Source organism: Ornithorhynchus anatinus, chromosome X5, assembly GCF_004115215.2.
Source record: "Ornithorhynchus anatinus isolate Pmale09 chromosome X5, mOrnAna1.pri.v4, whole genome shotgun sequence".
NCBI classification, from domain to species: domain Eukaryota; kingdom Metazoa; phylum Chordata; class Mammalia; order Monotremata; family Ornithorhynchidae; genus Ornithorhynchus; species Ornithorhynchus anatinus.
Genome location: NC_041753.1, coordinates 8,963,797 through 8,982,236, shown reverse-complemented (window position 1 = coordinate 8,982,236; position 18,440 = coordinate 8,963,797). Strand labels below are relative to the sequence as shown.

The window sequence follows — 18,440 nt, the reverse complement described above, 5'->3', positions numbered from 1 at the left end:
CCTCCTCCTCCATACCTTATCTCACCTTGGCTTCACGGACTCTGTCCTCTCCTGGTTCTCCTCTTACCTCTCTGGCCGGTCATTCTTGATCTCCTTCGCTGGAGCCTCCTCCCCCTCCCATCCTTTAACTGTTGGAGTTCCTCAAGGGTCAGTTCTTGGCCCTCTTCTGTTCTCCATTTACACTCACTCCCTCGGTGAACTCATCCGCTCTCACGGCTTTGACTACCATCTCTACGCAGATGACACGCAGATCTACATCTCCGCCCCTGTCCTCTCCCCCTCCCTTCGGGCTCGCATCTCCTCCTGCCTCCAGGACGTCTCCACCTGGATGTCGGCCCGCCACCTAAAACTCAACATGAGCAAGACTGAGCTCCTCATCTTCCCTCCCAAACCCGGTCCTCTCCCAGACTTCTCTATCACCGTGGATGGCACGACCATTCTTCCCGTCTCTCAGGCCCGCAATCTCGGTGTCATCCTTGACTCGTCTCTCTCGTCCACCCCACACATCCTATCCGTTACCAAGACCTGCCGGTTTCACCTCTACAATATCGCCAAGATCCGCCCTTTCCTCTCCACCCAAACGGCTACCTTACTGTTACGGGCTCTCGTTATATCCCAGCTAGACTACTGTGTCAGCCTTCTCTCTGACCTCCCTTCCTCCTCTCTCGCCCCGCTCCGGTCTATTCTTCACTCCGCTGCCCGGCTCATCTTCCCGCAGAAATGATCTGGGCATGTCACTCCCCTTCTTAAACAACTCCAGTGGTTGCCTATCAACCTCCGCTCCAAACAAAAACTCCTCACTCTAGGCTTCAAGGCTCTCCATCACCTTGCCCCTTCCTACCTCTCCTCCCTTCTCTCTTTCTACCACCCACCCCGCACGCTCCGCTCCTCTGCCGCCCACCTCCTCACCGTCCCTCGGTCTCGCCTATCCCGCTGTCGACCCCTGGGTCACGTCCTCCCGCGGTCCTGGAACGCCCTCCCTCCTCACCTCCGCCAAACTGATTCTCTTTCCCTCTTCAAAACCCTACTTAAAACTCACCTCCTCCAAGAGGCGTTCCCAGACTGAGCTCCTCTTCTCCCTCTACTCCCTCTGCCATCCCCCCTTTACCTCTCCGCAGCTTAACCCTCTTTTTCCCCTTTTCCCTCTGCTCCTCCACCTCTCCCTTCCCATCCCCACAGCACTGTACCCGTCCGCTCAACTGTATATATTTCCATTACCCTATTTATTTTGTTAATGAATTGTACATCGCCTCGATTCTATTTAGTTGCCATTGTTTTTACGAGATGTTCTTCCCCTTGACTCTATTTATTGCCATTGTTCTTGTCTGTCCGTCTCCCCCGATTAGACTGTAAGCCCGTCAAACGGCAGGTACTGTCTCTATCTGTTGCCGACTTGTTCATCCCAAGCGCTTAGTACAGTGCTCTGCACATAGTAAGCGCTCAATAAATACTATTGAATGAATTGAATGAATGTGGGACATGGATCGTTCAATCTTATTACTGTGAATCTACTCCAGCACTTAGAACAGTGTCTGGCACACAGTAAGCACTTAACAAATACCATTTTTTAAAAAAGGCTTCCACTCCGTGGACATGCTCTATTCATTTTTGAAGTCAGTACCATTTAACTGTTTTGAGATAAAACCATTCTAATGAATGCACTGAAGCAATAGTATTTTATCCAAAAGAAAAACGAGTCCCCAGAATTCTTTAGGGCAGGGAGGGTGGTTATTTAGAAATCTTGAGGTATGGAAAGGCCCACCCACAGAGTCCTCCTGGGTGAAAGTGGAGGCCAAGGAGGAGAGGGGAAAGAGGGGAGCATTCCAACAACCTATGGCTTTTAGATTGTGAGACCCTCGAAGGAGACCGTATCTAATTCCCACCTGTGAATGTGCCTAGTATAGTGCATGACACCCAGTAAGCACTTAATGAATACTGTTACTGCTCCAATGGTTGCTTCTTCCTGTCTCTGATCTGGCCATGGACACACACTGTCACCCACACTCACACCACTGCTTCCAAGGACATGGTATATATAATGGTTGATAATTGCATCCAGAGCTGGCTTGGACCCAGGGAAGAGCTACCACAAGCTGCCCTTCTGCTAACTAGACTGGCAAGCTGTATTTTGCCCATCCTTACTCTAGGAGGTCCCTCTGACTCCTTTTGAGTGGAGCTGGACCTTTGGAATAATTGTTACTTCCTTGTTGCCATTCTAGAACAGGGATGAAATTACCAGAAGGCTGCTGGAGAGCTACAAAGTCTGAGGCAGCCGTAGATTTATAAAAAAAATTACATGAACACGCTTAGATGTCTAGCAAGGAAGTAAAGAAGTTAAAAAAAGAGGTTTCATCGAATTGCATTGCAAATGGGGTCATCATTTTGCAATCCCTTTTTAAATTCTGTCTCATAATGAAGATAGTTCCCACTTTTTACTTTGATGTCTTTTCCAAGGTACTGCTATGAAAGAGAAACCATTTGCATTAAATAGATTTTTCCTTCACTTTTCAGAACAATTTGCTCCCACCATCAAAATTCATTGTGTGGGTTGGTTATCAGCTTCATCTATAATTTTGGAGATTTATGACACTACATTTTGTATGTGGATTTTAGATTATTTCCCTTAACCCTCGTTCATGTTAAAAAAACAAAAACTGGTTAAATCCAGATAAAGATTGTGACTTCCTTTTTTGGCTGGGCATCCAAACCGTTCTCACTTCTGAAATGACAGGTCACAACTGCTAGGTTTGTTCTTGGATTTTAAAATAAAGGGATTTGGCCCTGGCTTTCAGTGTTCATTTTTGCCATTCCTTGCTCCTGCAATTTCTTTGATGCCTGTTCTGTAGCTGGCAGAGCTGGTGTCTTGTTTTCCCCTCCATCAAAGTAACCAGAAGGCTATTGGGTAGTACTTCTGGGTAGAAGGAATTCTATAGAAAGTAATCTTTTAATGCTATTAAAGATGTACTAATTTTTTTTAATATTTCCCTTGGAGGAGATGAACAACACTATAACCACTGAATAAATTTTACTCTTTTTCTTATTCAAGTATAAAACTTTGAAAATCAAAAATAAGTCCCTTCAAAATCACAAATTAGTGGGGCCACTGCTAGCATTTTGGCAGTTCTAGGTAGACCTGCATTTTGCAGCTGGGCGGGGAGCGGCCAGGGGACTTGAACGGCAGAGCTACCTGCTGCTCCAGTAATTTTCCTCTTGGAACTGCCCCCTCCCTGATCAAACCCAGGAGGTTTCAGTGTGGGGAGGGGGCAGTTCAAGGAGAGTAAACTACTGGCAGCCTGCTGGTTTTGTCAACAGTGGTATCTAGTGAGCATCTCCTGAGTGAGAAGCACCGTACTTAGCACTTTGGTGAGTACACCAGGACCTAAACACATGATGACTGCCCTCAGGAGCTTATAGTCTAAAGGGGAAGACAGGCAAATAATAGGAGAAGGAGAAAGAATAATAATAATGTTGGTATTTGTTAAGCACTTACTATGTGCAGAACACTGTTCTAAGCGCTGGAGTAGACACAGGGGAATCAGGTTGTCCCACGTGGGGCTCACAGTCTTAATCCCCATTTTACAGATGAGGTAACTGAGGCACCGAGAAGTTAAGTGACTTGCCCACAGTCACACAGCTGACAAATGGCAGAGCCGGGATTTGAACCCATGACCTCTGACTCCAAAGCCCGTGCTCTTTCCACTGAGCCATACTGCTTCTCGAACAAGCATATAACAGGGATTATTAAAAATGTAACAGGATAAGTGAATATACAGATAATATACATATGTACATAGTGTGTTGCCCTCCTAAGTACTTAGCCTCCTCCAGGGATCACACCTGGGGAGTTTCCAGTAGTCTACAAGTCTCGGCTATGGGAGGGAGAGTCAAGCAGAGGCATATCCATGCCATTCCTAGCTTGGGCAGTGCCTAGCAAGTGGAAGGCAATATGCTACAAGTCAAAACTCACCTGTGCTGGGAAGCAGCAGCATGGGAGAAAGTCAAGGGCGGAAACTTAAGTTTACTGCATGGAAGAAGGCAGTGGTAAACAAAGAAAACTCTATGGATACACTACCGGAACATTTGCAGATGGAGGAGGGGCATCGTGGGAGAGATGTGTCCATGGTGTCGCTATGGGTCAGAGATGACTCGACAGCCTAAGACAAGACACAGTGCGTATCAAGAACTTAGTACAATGCTCTGCACACAGTAAGCACTCAGTCATTACCATTGATGATGATCTATGTGTAGGGTAGGAATAAATTCGAAGGGTGGCTGCTGGACGGACATAGCTTGGAGTGTTGATTTAATTGTGGCAGGTTTCCTAAAGGAGGTGGAGTTTTAAGAAGGCTTTGAAGATGGAGAGAGCTGTGGTCTGGCCAGTTTGGTGCGGGAAGGAATGCCAGGCTTGGGGAGCAGCATGAGCTAGAGGTCAGAGGAGGGAGGGTGAAGAGTAGGCTAGAGTTAGATGGTAAGTTTGGGAGGAAGGAAAAATGCAAGTTGTGGAGTGGTGGGTGAAGAGAGCTAATACGTGACTTGGAGAAAGTTGGTGGAGACCCATGAAATCAATGGAAGGGACTTTCTCCTTAGTGTGGAGGGAAGTGCGTAGCCATGGGAGATATGACCAGGACCACAAACTGCCAACTTACCCAGAGCCAATTAGTTAACATCAAACAGTTAGGTGATTTCACTCTGAGGAGAATAAGGGCCTGTCACATGAGTGAATCAATGTTAGCATAAATTTATCAGCCCTGGGTGACCTCTCTCTTTGTTAGTTCCTAAAAGTAACTCTATAATTCAAGGTTTTCAGCTTTCAGGCCCCTAGTTTCATAGCTGAACCAGGCTGGAAACAGTTGTGACTGTGAATCCTCTTACTAGATACAAAAAGCTATTACCGCAATGTGCTGGTCTGCCCTGTTCTGTAACTTCTAGTTAGCCGAGGGGCCAGCGAGACCAAAAATGTGATTCTTCTGACAGGGCTCGGAAAAGACAAGGGGTCAGGGACCCTCTGCTCATCTCTGACTTTCTGCTCTCCCACACCCACCAACCTGGACTTGGATACCCAGATCAAATGCTGGAAATAGACACCTGAAGTTTCATGTTGGGATGAAACAACTTCCCCCTTCATATCCAACAGACTACCACTCTCCCCGCCTTCAAAGCCATATTAAAATAACATCTCTTCCAAGAGGCCTTCCCCGACTAAGTCTTCATTTCCCCTACTCTCTCATCCTTCGGTGTCACCTATGCACTTAACTGTGTACCCTTTAAATACTTGATACTCACCGCACCCTCAGCCCCACAGCATTTATATGCATTATCCGTAATTTATTTTAATGTCTGTCTCTACCTCTAGACTGTTAGAGAAGCAGTGTGGCTCAGTGGAAAGAGCCTGGGCTTGGGAGTCAGAGGTCATGGGTTCAAATCCCGGCTCTGCCACTTGTCAGCTGTGTGACTGTGGGCAAGTCCCTTAACTTCTCTGTGCCGCAGTTACCTCATCTGTAAAATGGGGGTTAAGACTGTGAGCCTCATCTGGGACAACCAGATTACCCTGTATCTACCCCAGCACTTAGAACAGTGCACAGTGCTCTGCACATAGTAAGTACTTAACAAATAACAATATTATTATTATTATTAATATTAAGCTTATTGTGGGCAACAGAATGTATCTACCAACTCTATTGTATTGTACTCTCCTGAGCGCTTAGTACAGTGCTCTGCACATAGTAAGCACTGAATAAATATCACTGATATGGAGGAGAAGAATGGGGTTTAGTTCTACGCAATGGATTCAAGTCAGAACCAAACTGTCTGGAAGCTCGCTGGTTAGGGGGTGCAGTAGGCCTCAGGATTTTAGACCACTTCGAGTCAGCTGGCCCAGTACACTGAACATCGCCCATGATGGAGAGCTGCCCGAGGACACTGAGATCTTTCTCTAACAGACCAACTCGGCCAGCCTAGGACTTCGAACATTGTAACTACTGCCTACCATCCTCCCAGTAGGACCCAGAGATTTCGCTCCTGAACTGCTGCTGCGGAGGAGCAGCTAGTCCTTCATCTTCCCTCTCCCTGTAGTCTGGCCTGAATCCACAGTAGAGAACACAGAACAGGTATAGCTGTTGACCCCTCTGCTGCCCGCTTTCTATTACACCTCAATAATAATAATGTTGGTGTTTGTTAAGCGCTTACTATGTGCAGAGCACTGTTCTAAGCACTGGGGTAGATACAGGGTAATCAGGTTGTCCCACATGAGGCTCATAGTCTTCATCCCCATTTTACAGATGAGGGAACTGAGGCACAGAGAAGTTAAGTGACTTGCCCAAAATCACACACAGAGAAGTGGCAGAGCAGGGATTCGAACCCATGACCTCTGAATCCCAAGCCCATGCTCTTTCCACTGAGCCATACTGCTTCTGTGCTCAGTGAGTTCAGTGCTCAACTCCACTGACCTCCTGCTCCACCCTACCTCTCCCACTCACCAACTTCCTCCACATATTTGATCTCATCACCTCTGGTCACTGTACAGTCTCTACTCTGAAACCCTTCTATCTGACCATTCATTCATTCATTCATTCATTCATTCAATCGTATTTCATTGAGCACTTACTATGTGCAAAGCACTGAACTAAGTGGTTGGGAAAATACAACAATAAGCAGACACATTCCTTGCTCACTTGGAGCTTACAGTCTAGACCACAACTTCCTCACACACACACACACACACACCCTCCCCACAAATCTGTCCTGTTCCCCAATAGAGACCACCGATCTTTCAACCCCATCCAATTTTCTTAAGTCGTCATGCAGCATTTAGCTTCCATATCCAAACTACCTTCCCTTGGTGACCAAACTGACACCCTCAACACCACTCTCTCTACTGACTCACTTCCCTGTCTCTTTGCGAATCTCATTTCACTAACCCTCAGCCCTGGATCTCCTCCACAGTCTACTTTGCTTCTCTGCATGATCCCCGGAGTCCCGCTGGCAGAAATCCGCATATATTTCTGACCTCTTCTACCCGAAGTTCATCCTTGTCTGCTTTTACTCTGCCCTCTTCTCTGCCTGGCTACACTATTTCTCCATCCTTACTGACACTCAAGACTATTGCCCTCACCGGTAGTTCCAGACATTTAACTCCCTCCTCAAGCCCCCTGCCCCACTGCCTCCTAAGCCTCTTGCCCCTAATGACCTGGCCATGTACTTTATTGAGAAAATTGAAACCATAAGGCATGATCTTCCTAAAATCTCCCCTGCTCCTCTCCAGTCCTTTCCTTCTATTGCCCCTTCGTCAACTCTACCATCTTTCTCAGCAGTATCTCAAGAGGAGATCTCCTGCCTTCCCTCAAAATCCACCCCCTCCACCTCTGACCCCATCCCTTTACACCATATCAAAGCACTTGTCCCCTCCCTTTTTCCCTCTCTGACTGCCATCTTCAACTATTCACTCTCCAGTGGCTTTTTCTCCACTGCATTCAAACATGCTCATGTCTCCCCCAACCTTACAAAACCTTCCCTTGACCTCACAGTCAGTCTTGTTAACATCAGTGCTTGCATTCACTGCCTGGGCACCCATGGTGACATTATGCAGCTGAGCCAGGAGCTTAAACCTATCAAAACTTCCATCCCTATCCCAAATAGACCCCTCTGGCGAGTCCTCCTTCAGTCAGTCATGCACATCTCATGCCTCGGGCTGAGGCTGAGACATTGAGATGATGTTGAGTTGCTCGTTGAATGTGAACAAAACTATCTCACTTGGTGAAGAATCCCATGTAGGACCAGCATTACTGTGATGCCAGGATCAAGGTGTCGCAGTATCATTTGATGTTGTTGGTTAGAGGCAATGGACAGTGCAGTTGGTGGGTTTGACCAGAAACCACACCTTGTTTACCATTCTGAGAATCTTAGGGCTCGCATAGGATTTTCACAAGGTCTTTTACCAGTGTTTTGGAAAGCTAAGACGGAGTCATGTATAACCAACAATAACTTTATCCACAAGGTTCTGCAGCTCCTTAACAACCACCTTCATCTCTGGAGGTAGGGCCATAAAGGAGGATAGTAAAGTCAAAGCTGATGTGATGTAAAGCTAAAACTGGGTGTTAATTTAGAAAAGTCATAAGCATCTTTCATTTTAACTCAGTCTTAAGAGCACTGTCTGAGTAAACCATGTATAAACCTTTGAAGCTGTGCTATGTGAGGTCTTAAAGTATTATACAATGCTACTTTTTTGAGTGATTAACATGATTTATAATCTAAATAGCTTTCATTTTAAGTCTTTCTTTTTATTCCAGGTCATAATTCAGTGTAGAAGCTTGGACAGTACAAGAGACATTTTCCCAAAATGTCATACAGACGTGAACTAGAAAAATACCGAGATCTGGATGAGGATGAAATCCTAGGAGCACTTACAGAAGAAGAGCTGAGGACACTAGAAGATGAATTGGAAGAGTTAGACCCTGATGTGAGTAATCTTTATATGATTGCCTTTTTAAAATTAGCATATATCAGACACAAAGCAATTAACTTGTTTCACTATGGGTAGATATATACTGTCAGAGGCTGCTCTTCTAGCCACTAGCATTCCCATTTTTAATAATTTGTATATTTTTCCCTTATATCATTTTCATTTGTCATTTAAATAATTAGTTTGGAAAGAGTACAAGAACCCTTACTTTCTCAGGTTGACCTTTGTAATTTAATAGAGAAAGTGTTTGAAACCCATTACCATAGAAGGGTGTGAAATCTCGTTCCCAGGAAAACTTTTAAGAATAAGGTAGGTGTCATTTGTCTGAAAGTTTTTTGTTGGTTTTTTAATGGTATTTATTAAGCGCTTACTATGTGCCAGGCACTGTACTTAGCACTGGAGTAGATACATGATAGATTGGACACAGTGCATGTCCCACATGGGGCTCACAGTACTAATTCCCATTTTGCAGATGAAGTAACTGAGGCACAGACATTAGATGTCTTGCTCAAGGTTACACAACAGACAAGTGGCAGAGCTGGGACTAGAGCCCAGGTCCTTCTGACTCCCAGGCCCTTGCTCTATCCACTAGGCCATGCTGCTCTGCCTGGAGACAGAAGGATGGACTAGATGACCTCTGAATTCCTTTCTTGCTTTCTGACTCTATTTGTTGGGACTGACCCTGTCCACCAGACCTGTGATGCCTAACATGTAAATTTATGCAAAAAGAAAACAAAACAAATGCCAACTATCCTCCCAGGAAACCCTCAAATAATTAATCTCCTCAGTCCCAGATATAGAGGGGTTTTCACTCCCCAGTCCACCAACCCCTCCTCCCACTCTCCTTTCTCTTCTCACCGCCGACCCACACCCACCCACTCACACATGGCCCCAGTGCTCCTTGAGCGTTATAGTTGGAAGACAGCTACTTGCTGTTAAGAATGACATCAAAATTACAAGTCATGTGCATGATAACTGCATATTGTTTCAAGCACCTCGTTAAAAATGCAAATACATTTTGAATACCACAATCAATTAATGGTTTTTATTGAGCACCTACTCTGAGCAGAAGACTACTAAGGGGTTGGGAGAGTACAATAAAGTGAACAGACATGATCCCTGCCCTCAAGGAGTTTATAATCAATCATATTTATTGAGCGCTTACTGTGTGCAGAGCACACAGAGTTAGTAGACATGTTTCCTGCCCATAAGAAGCCCACAGTCTAGATAGAACATGGTATTTGTTAAGCACTTAGTATGTGTCAGGCACTGTACTAAGCACTGGGATGCATGCACGATAATCAGGTTGGACACAGTCAGTGTCCTACAAGGGGCTCACAGTCTTAATCCCCATTTTACAGATGAGGTAACAGTCACAGAGAAATTAAATGACCTGCCCAAGGTCACACAGCAGACAAGTGATGGAGTTGGGATTAGAACCCACGTCCTTCTGACTCCAAGGCCTATGCTGGGTCTGCTAGACCACCCTGCTTCTCAATCTAGCAAGGAGACAGATACTCAGATAATTTCCGGGTAAGAGGAAGAAGGCAAAATGGATATGTACATGAGTTAGTGCTCAACTAATAGAATATATAAGATAGTGGGAGTTCATAAAATTTGTGAGAACGTTCACTGTATTCCAGCGATCCGAGGGAATAGTGTAAATGAAACTGTTATTAGGCTTCAGTACCTTAATTTGACACTCCTTTTTCTTCCCAAATTTAAGCCCTCTTTTCCCCTTCTCCCTCTCCCTTCTCCTGTTCCATGTAGCAGCAGCCACTGTAATCCCTTCCCAAATTGGTTCTCATTCTTGTTATGGTGAAGGGGAAAATGAAGCATGTCTCCCTTTAACGTTGTTTTGGGTTTTTTTTCCTACATGTGGCCATATCACTTGGACTGTGCCTTCGTTTTCACTAGCAATGAGTCTACTTGCTTTTGTTAGGGTTTTAGCTGGATTTTCATTACTTAAATTTCAGGCAGGATATCATTTCTTCACTGGCCGTGAGTGCATGGGGCAAGTGTATTTGGGAAAAGGAATTTTTCAATAGGAAATGCCATTTTTGTTTTCTTATCGATGCATGATAGAGACCTAAAGTTAAACACTAATTTTACATTAGTGGGGATTGTTCTGTGCAGTCATAGTAAATGTTTTCAGAACCTCCTACTGTTATTTCTGCCTCCTTCCCTGCCTACAAAGCACACGTCTGTCTTACAGACTGCATTTTGTACTGTTATTCCACCCAGTCCTATCCCTTTACCCTTCTCAGACCCAGATTAACTATGGTGCAAAGGAAAAAATGCTCCAGGCTGTATCTCTAGGAGGCTCTAGGGTGGGAAAAGAACCAGTACCAGATTAGAACTACCTCGAGCTGAAAGACTCATGAAGGTTTGTGCTATGTCACTCTCCTACCTGGATCCAAGTGACTCCTGGACTCAAATTCACTTCCAGTGGCATGGCAAGAAATGAAAGAACTTCCTGCTCTCTGCTGTCATGATTCAATTCAATTGTATTTATTGAGCACTTATTGTGTTCAGAGCACCGTACTAAGTGCTTGGGAGAATACAGTACAACAATAAACAGACACATTCCCTGCCTACAACTAGTTTACAGTCTAGAGGGGATGACAGACATTATTATAAATTACAGATATGTACATAAGTGCTGTGGGACTGGGAGGGGGATGAATAAAGGGAGCACGTTGGAGAAGAGGAAAGGAGGACTGAGTCAGGGAAGGCTTCTTGAAGGAGATGTGCCTTCAATAGGGAGAGTAATTGCCTGTCAGGTTTGAGGAGGGAGGGCGTTCCAGGCCAGAGGCAGGATGTGGATGAAAGGTTGGTGACGACGATGAGATAAACAGGATCGAGGAACAGTGAGAAGATTAGCATTAGAGGAGTGTAGTGTGCCGACTGGGTTGTAGTAGGAGAGTAGTGAGGTGAGGTAGGAGGGGACAAGGTGATTGAGTGCTTTGAAGCCAACGGTGAAGAGTTTTTGTTTGATGTGGAGGTGGATGGGCAACCACCGGAATTTCTTGAGGAGCGGGGAATCAGGTCTTGAGTGTTTTTGTAGAAAAATGATTCGGGAAGCAGCGTGAAGTATGGATTGGAGTGGAGAGAGTCAAGAGGCTAGGCGGTCAGCGAGGAGGCTGGTATAGTAATCGAGGTGGGTTAGGATAAGTGCTTGTAGTAACATGGTAGCGGTTTAGATGGAGAGGAAAGGGCAGATTTTAGCAATGTTGATTATGTATTAAAAATCATTTGTTCATATTAATGTCTGTCTCCCCCTCTAGACTGTAAGCTCATTTTGGGAAGGGAACGTGTCTGCTAATTCTGTTATATTGTACTCTCCCAAGTGCTTCATACAAGGCTCTGCACATAGTAAGTCCTCAATAAATACAATTGAGATATATGCACATATATAGCATATATATAATCTAGAAGCGTGTACATATGTACATATATATACATGCTTCTAGATAAATATGTCTTTCTTAACCCAAGCACAACTGATAGCTCTGCCACTTGTACAAGTCAATATCTTATTTTAATTGCAAGATATTTGAGGGCCCTCTTTATGCATGTGAAAGTGTGCTATAGAAACACTCAACAAGGAGGTGTGAATTAGTTTTTTGGTTGGGATGTTTTCATCTGGGCTCATAATCTTATTCCGTATAAATTCATAAAAACCATATGGAAGTTATCAAGTTACATAGGCTGGTCTTTGGTGTATTTCTTGACTCTTACAAAGTAACTTTCCCTCTGCTCCTCCCCCTCTCTCTTCCCCTCCCCTCAGCACTGTGCTCATTTGTATATATTTTTATTACCCTATTTATTATATTAATGAGGTGTACATCCCCTTGATTCTACTTTACCGTGTTTAAGTTGTCTTGTTTTTGTCCGTCTGACTCCCCCGATTAGACTGTAAGCCCGTCAATGGACAGGGATTGTCTCTATCTGTTGGTGAATTGTACATTCCAACCGCTTAGTACAGTGCTCTGCACATAGTAAGCGCTCAATAAATACTATTGAATGAATGAATAAATAACTGCCATTTAACATGGTCTGAGTTCTTTTTTTCTGGAAGATTCTGCTCCTGAAAGGATTGGGGGAAAGAGCAAAGATCTTGCCTTCTTGGAAAGACCAGATGGGGTCTGGTCATGTGTTGAGTAGCTTTAATTGTTTACTTGGTTTTATATCGCAAATAGGCTGTTACTCAGATTCCCTGTAACTCACTTTGTTGATTTGTTAAACCGATTGCATCTGATAATCAGGCACTTTGAAATCCATTCTGGGAAGATGCAGGAGAAATAAAAACACAATTTACAGTAGTTATTTGTCTGGCTAGTCCAATTCAGAACCATTATATTAAATTCAAAGGGGCCAGTTTCTAGTAGAGTGTTGATCTGAAAACTTAAATAATTCTTCTTCTGTCTTTGGGCTACACCAAGGCCTGTCTAGAGAACTGACAGTGGACAAATGACTGTGATCCATCTATTTTGCTACTCATGGGCAACTGTTTCACATTGTGGTTTTAGCCTATTTGCAGCGACTGCCCAGTAGGGTTTTAACATTGCAGCTTCACTTACGCAACCCCTGAAAAATTCCCAAAGACACTCATCTTGAGGAAGCATTATTTATTTTTTTTTAAATTCCAAGCTTTGAAATGGAAAAGCCTCTGATTGTCCATCCCCTTTATCTCCGACTTTCTGTGTGAAAACTCAACCTTCTCATGGAAGAGCTGTGCTTATCCTGTATTCCCTAAGTGTTTCTCCCCATGACTGCCCTCAGAGTAGCACGATCAGTTTCCGAGAACACGTTGATGTGCTTTGGATTGAGGATAACATGATAAAAAAGACTGTAGAAGATTGATAGGGGAAGGAAAAAGGACAGAAGAGTACATAGTGTTCACCTGATGGCTCACAGGAAAACATCTTACGTGGCAGAGAAATAAATCATGGTCCAGAGCCTCTGCCAATTAATTCAATAAGAAAACTGCAGGTAGGCTGTCGTATGGAAAGGAGAACAGCAAAAAACAATCTGACTACTTCTCAGAGTCAAAGGAAGAACACGTGAATTTGAAGGGGGTAATTTGGTTCAAAACTGTACACTTCTGCTACTGACGCCTCACCATGGTACAAAGCAAGCAAATGGTGAACTGTGATTTTCCATTCTTTAAGAGTAAAAGAATGTTTTAACAAACAAACACCAAACCCTTTAACTGAAAAGCCCGAGAGAGAAGTAAACAATTTGAAATAGGAAAAAAAAAACTTAATCTCATCTAAAAATAGACATGTATCCTTAGAAATCCTGTAAGAATGTAAGTGGAGAAGACCAAGAGGCTCCTGGATAAAATGGCATAAGGAAAAAGCCACTAACTAGTTAAAGTCAGGCAAAAGTAATTAAGAAACCTCTGAATCAAAAATGTAGCTGGTCCATTTTTAGGAGCAAAGATTGCCGTAATTCCACAGATGAATTCCTTTTACAGACTTTCTGACTGCATGCTGTCAGGGAGGTGTAATCAGATTAAAGAGTAAAAAATGCTAAAAGTGTGTTGCCTTTAAAATCTTCCTTGCAGTGGAATTTAACGTAGTGCGTGGAGCCCTGCACTAATACAGAGCTTCGTTCCTCACTCTGGAGCTGACTGCCTGACTCTATGACCTCAGACAAATCACTCAAATTCTCTAGGGTTCAACTTTTTCCATTAAAGCAGTATCCAATATCACACTTTGAAAAATTATTTTCGAAGGTTTTTATTTCTCCTATTAATCTGATAGTTACAACTTATGACAGTATGATTGAGCCAAATGTATCCTAGTGCCCTCAAATTATACATTTTTTTAAAAAAATCCCCTAGTTATGGGACAGATATCCAGAAATGTCTCCTTCTAAATTGAGATTGGTGAATGATGAATGCCTAATTCCACTATGCGCAGTGTACGTACTATCACCTCGCTGTCAGCATAATTGCATTGCATTGCAGTATTTGAGTTGCTCCACATGTGCTCTTAAACATCTACATTTACTGCCTTCTCACCCCCATTTGAGAAGCAGCATGGAAAGAGCACAGACTTGGGAGTCAGAGGTCATGGGCTCTAATCCTGGCTCCTCCCCTTGTCAGCTGTGTGACTGTGGGGGGGGGTCACTTAACTTCTCTGTACCTCAGTTACCTCACCTGTAAAATGGAGATTAGGACTGTGAGCCCCATGTGGGACAACCTGATAACCTTCTATCTACCCCAGCGCATAGAACAGTGCTTGGCACATAGTAAGCGCTTAAAAAATACCATCATCATTATTATTATTTGTGAAGCCTTACGACTCATGGGTTTTGATTTTACGGCATAGGCAATCAATACTGAGCGCTTACTGTGTGCAGAGCACTGTCCTAAGTATTTGGGAGAGCAGAGTACAATAGAGTTGGTAGACATGATCCCAGCCCACAAGGAGCTTACAATTCAGAGGGGTAGACAAACATTAAAATCGGGGAAATGGGAGAGTATAAGAATATGTACATAAGTGCTAAGGCATGCAGAGATGGATAGGCGGCTGTAGAAGTCTTTTTTTTTTTTTTTTAGAAAAATAATCTAGGCAACAGAGTGAAGCACGGACTGGAGAGGGGAGAGAAGAGACAGGAAGGTCAGTGAGGAGGTTGATGCGGTAGTCAAGGTGGGATGTGCTGAAGGCTTGAATCAGAATGGTAGCTGTTTGGATGAAAAGAAAGGATGGATTTTAGCGACCCTGTGAAAAAAGAACTGACAGGATTTTGTGACAGGATGAATATATGGGTCGAATGAGAGAGATGAGTCAAGGATAATGCCAAGGTTACGGGCTTGTAAAATGGAGGTTGGTGGTGTTATTTACAGTGATGGGGAATTCTTGGGGAGGACAGTATTTGGGTGAGAAGATGAGGACTTCTGTTTGGAACATGTTAAGTCTGTGTCAGCTGTATGTCCAAGTTGAGATGTCCCGAAGGTGGGAGGAAATGCCAGACCACACGAAATGAAAGAGGTGGGGCTGGAGAGGGAGATTTGGGAATCATCTGCATATGATGGCAGTTGAAGGGGAGTGCACAGGAGCTGAGTGAAAATGGGGAAACAATTTGGGAGAGAAAAAAACAGGAAAGTTTGAAGAGAGTTGAAGATTCAAAGCAGAATCAAAGCAGGAGATGGGGAGTAGGCTTCGTCAGGAATTGTTGAGAAGTCCATATTCCAATGAAGTAAAACATTGCTTCACTATCGTGGGATCTCTCTGACAATATAAATACATCAATTTACCAATATTACTAATCTAGAACTGAGTAGATAATTTTGAGGAATTTTGGTAAAAACAGGGTAATAATAATAATGTTGGTATTTGTTAAGTGCTTATGATGTGTAGAGCACAATTCTAAGCGCTAGGGAGGATACAAGGTGATCAGGTTGTCTCATGTGGGGCTCACAGTCTTAATCTCCATTTTACAGATGGGGTAACTGAGGCCCAGAGAAGTTGTGACTTGCCCAAAGTCACCCAGCTGACAAGTGGCTGAGCCAGGATTTGAACCCATGACCTCTGACTTCCAAGCCCAGGCTCTTTCCACTGAGCCACGCTGCTTCTCTATTAGATAACAAATCTCTATGTTAGCACCAAGTGCCTTTTTTCTGCATAGGTGAAAGTTAACACTTTGAAAATTAATATTTCAGAATGTACATATAAACACACAAATCAAATTCATAATACATTATTATTGGTACAGATTTGCATTGCTCTTTGGTCATATTGTGGTTTTCAGTATACTGAAATATTCAATATTGTCATATTTTCAATATGTTTGGTAGGTTGGGAACACATTAATGCTTCTTTTATTATTACCCTTGCAAAACTAAATTACATTTAGTGCTGTTCTGCCTGGTTTTTATGGAACCAATTTAGAGCACAAACCAAGGCGTCCCTGTCCTTTGATCGCCACAATTATTTTAGCCCTCCTAGCAGCTCCGTAACCTTATTTATCTTATCTGCCTATGTCCTTGGAAAATTTCTGTTTGGGGAACAGCAGATGTCAAAATGTTTCACTGTTTTTCAACACTTATCGATGTCTGGTGACTGGCAAGGACTCCATGTTAGCACATTTTGGGTCTCAATACAATTTATAGTAACTCCTTTCCATCACATTCTTGGATTCAAATTATGTAATTCCATCCCCTTATTGGATTGAAACTTGCAATTGATGTGTGACTTTAGCAACACAGTTGCGCTTTTTGGTGGGAATCCACCACAGCTGAGGATCTCCGTCCTCCACGTATGGGTTCAATGACCTTTATATAGCTGTCTACACATATCAAAGACTGTAGGTTTTCCTTTAGTATATACCAGGGGTGGCCAAGTGCAGCTCATAAGCCTCGTGCCGTTCTTCCTTTTGCTTTACAGCTCACTGTTTATGATTTTTTTCCACTTCAGGGGCAGCAGTGCTATTCTACCTCTTTTGGTGGACCAGCACTGCCTCTGCCCAGGTGGCCCTGGGCCAAGGGGGTGTGTGGTGTCCATTCCCACCTGTTCTCCAACCGTCCCACTGGCCAAACCCCTGCTCCCACCCCCTGTAAGCCCCTGCTCACTGTTTGGATCTCGGTCATATTATGTTTCAGGTTTGTGAAACAAACCAGTTCAATCAGTCAGTGGTATTTATGGAGTGCTCACTATATAAATACTTGGAAGAGAACATTGCAATAGGGTGATCCTTGTCCTCAAGGAGTTTACAGTCACTTGGCCACCCCTGGGATATATGTAAAATATCTTTTAATGCCAGTCACTCTCTGGAATCACCGAAATAAACCCTTCAGCCTCTTCCAGTGAACTATGTTGATGCCATAACTCAGTCAATTTTAGCTACATTATTTGTCTAATGAGGTGGGGATGATTCTGTGCAACCTAGTTTCCAAGTCTGAATTTGCTTTGGTAGATTTTTGGTATTGGATCATTTGCTATATTCCCAAGTGGAGTGAACGTGCAAACGTATTTAATGACCATTGTATTTATTCTGGGATTTCTTATTATTATTATTAGTAGTAGTAATAATAATTTGCCTGATTCTCCCAGTGCTTACTCTTTGGAAGTAAGTGAGGTACACTGAGAGAAGCATAAATGCACTTATGCACTTCACGCAGATAATTCCCAAATCTACCTCTCCAGTCCTGACCTCTCTCCTTCTGCGAAGTCTTGCATTTCCTCCTGCTTTCAGGGTAGCTCTACCTGAATACAAACATCTCAAACTAAACATGTCCAAAACAGAACTCCTTATCTTCTCATCCAAACCCTGTCCTCTCCCTGATGGTTTTTTTAATGGTATTTGTAAAGCACTTACTGTGTGCCAGGCACTCTGCTAAGCACTGGGATAGATATAAGCTAATCATGCTGGACACAGTCCATGTATCACGTGGGGATCACAGTCTTAATCCCCATTTTACAGAAGAGGTAACTGAGGCACAGAGAAGTTAAGTGACTTGCCTAAGGTCACACAGTAGACAAGTGGCAGAGCCAAGATTGGAACCCAGGCCCTTCTGACTCCCAGGCCTGTGCCTTACCCACTATGCCACACTGCGACTTTCCCATCACTGTAGTTAGCACCACCATCCTCGCTGTCTCACAAGCCCTTAACCTTGGCGTTATCTTCCAACTCATCTCTCTCATACAACTCACATGTTCAATCTGTTACCAATTCCTGTTGGTTCCACTTTCACAACGTGGCTAAAATCCACCCTTTCCTCTCCATCCAAACTGCTACTTCGCTGATCAGAGCTCTTACTGTCTCTTCTTGATTACTGCATCAGCCTCCTTGTTGACCTCCCTGCCTCTGTCTCCTGTCTCTAACAACTCCAATAAGCCAGTCAGTCAATCGCATTTATTGAATGCTTACTGCGGCTGGGAGAGTACAATATAACAGGCTCATTTCCTGCCCACAACGAGCTTACTTTTTACTCTGCTGCCCGGATCATTTTTCTACAGAACCATCCAGT

The 18,440-nt window shown here is 43.7% G+C and overlaps 1 protein-coding gene across 2 annotated transcripts in view; it reads left to right on the top strand.

Moving 5' to 3' along the window:
• Positions 1 to 18,440, top strand: part of TMOD1 (tropomodulin 1) — a 94,252-nt gene that overhangs the window by 28,658 nt on the left and 47,154 nt on the right. For both annotated transcript variants that reach the window (XM_029055211.2, XM_029055213.2), the window contains one exon: positions 8,286 to 8,455. In XM_029055211.2, the coding sequence (XP_028911044.1) occupies positions 8,336 to 8,455 (120 nt within the window). In that variant the 5' untranslated portion in view covers positions 8,286 to 8,335. The remainder of the gene's footprint in view (positions 1 to 8,285; positions 8,456 to 18,440) is intronic.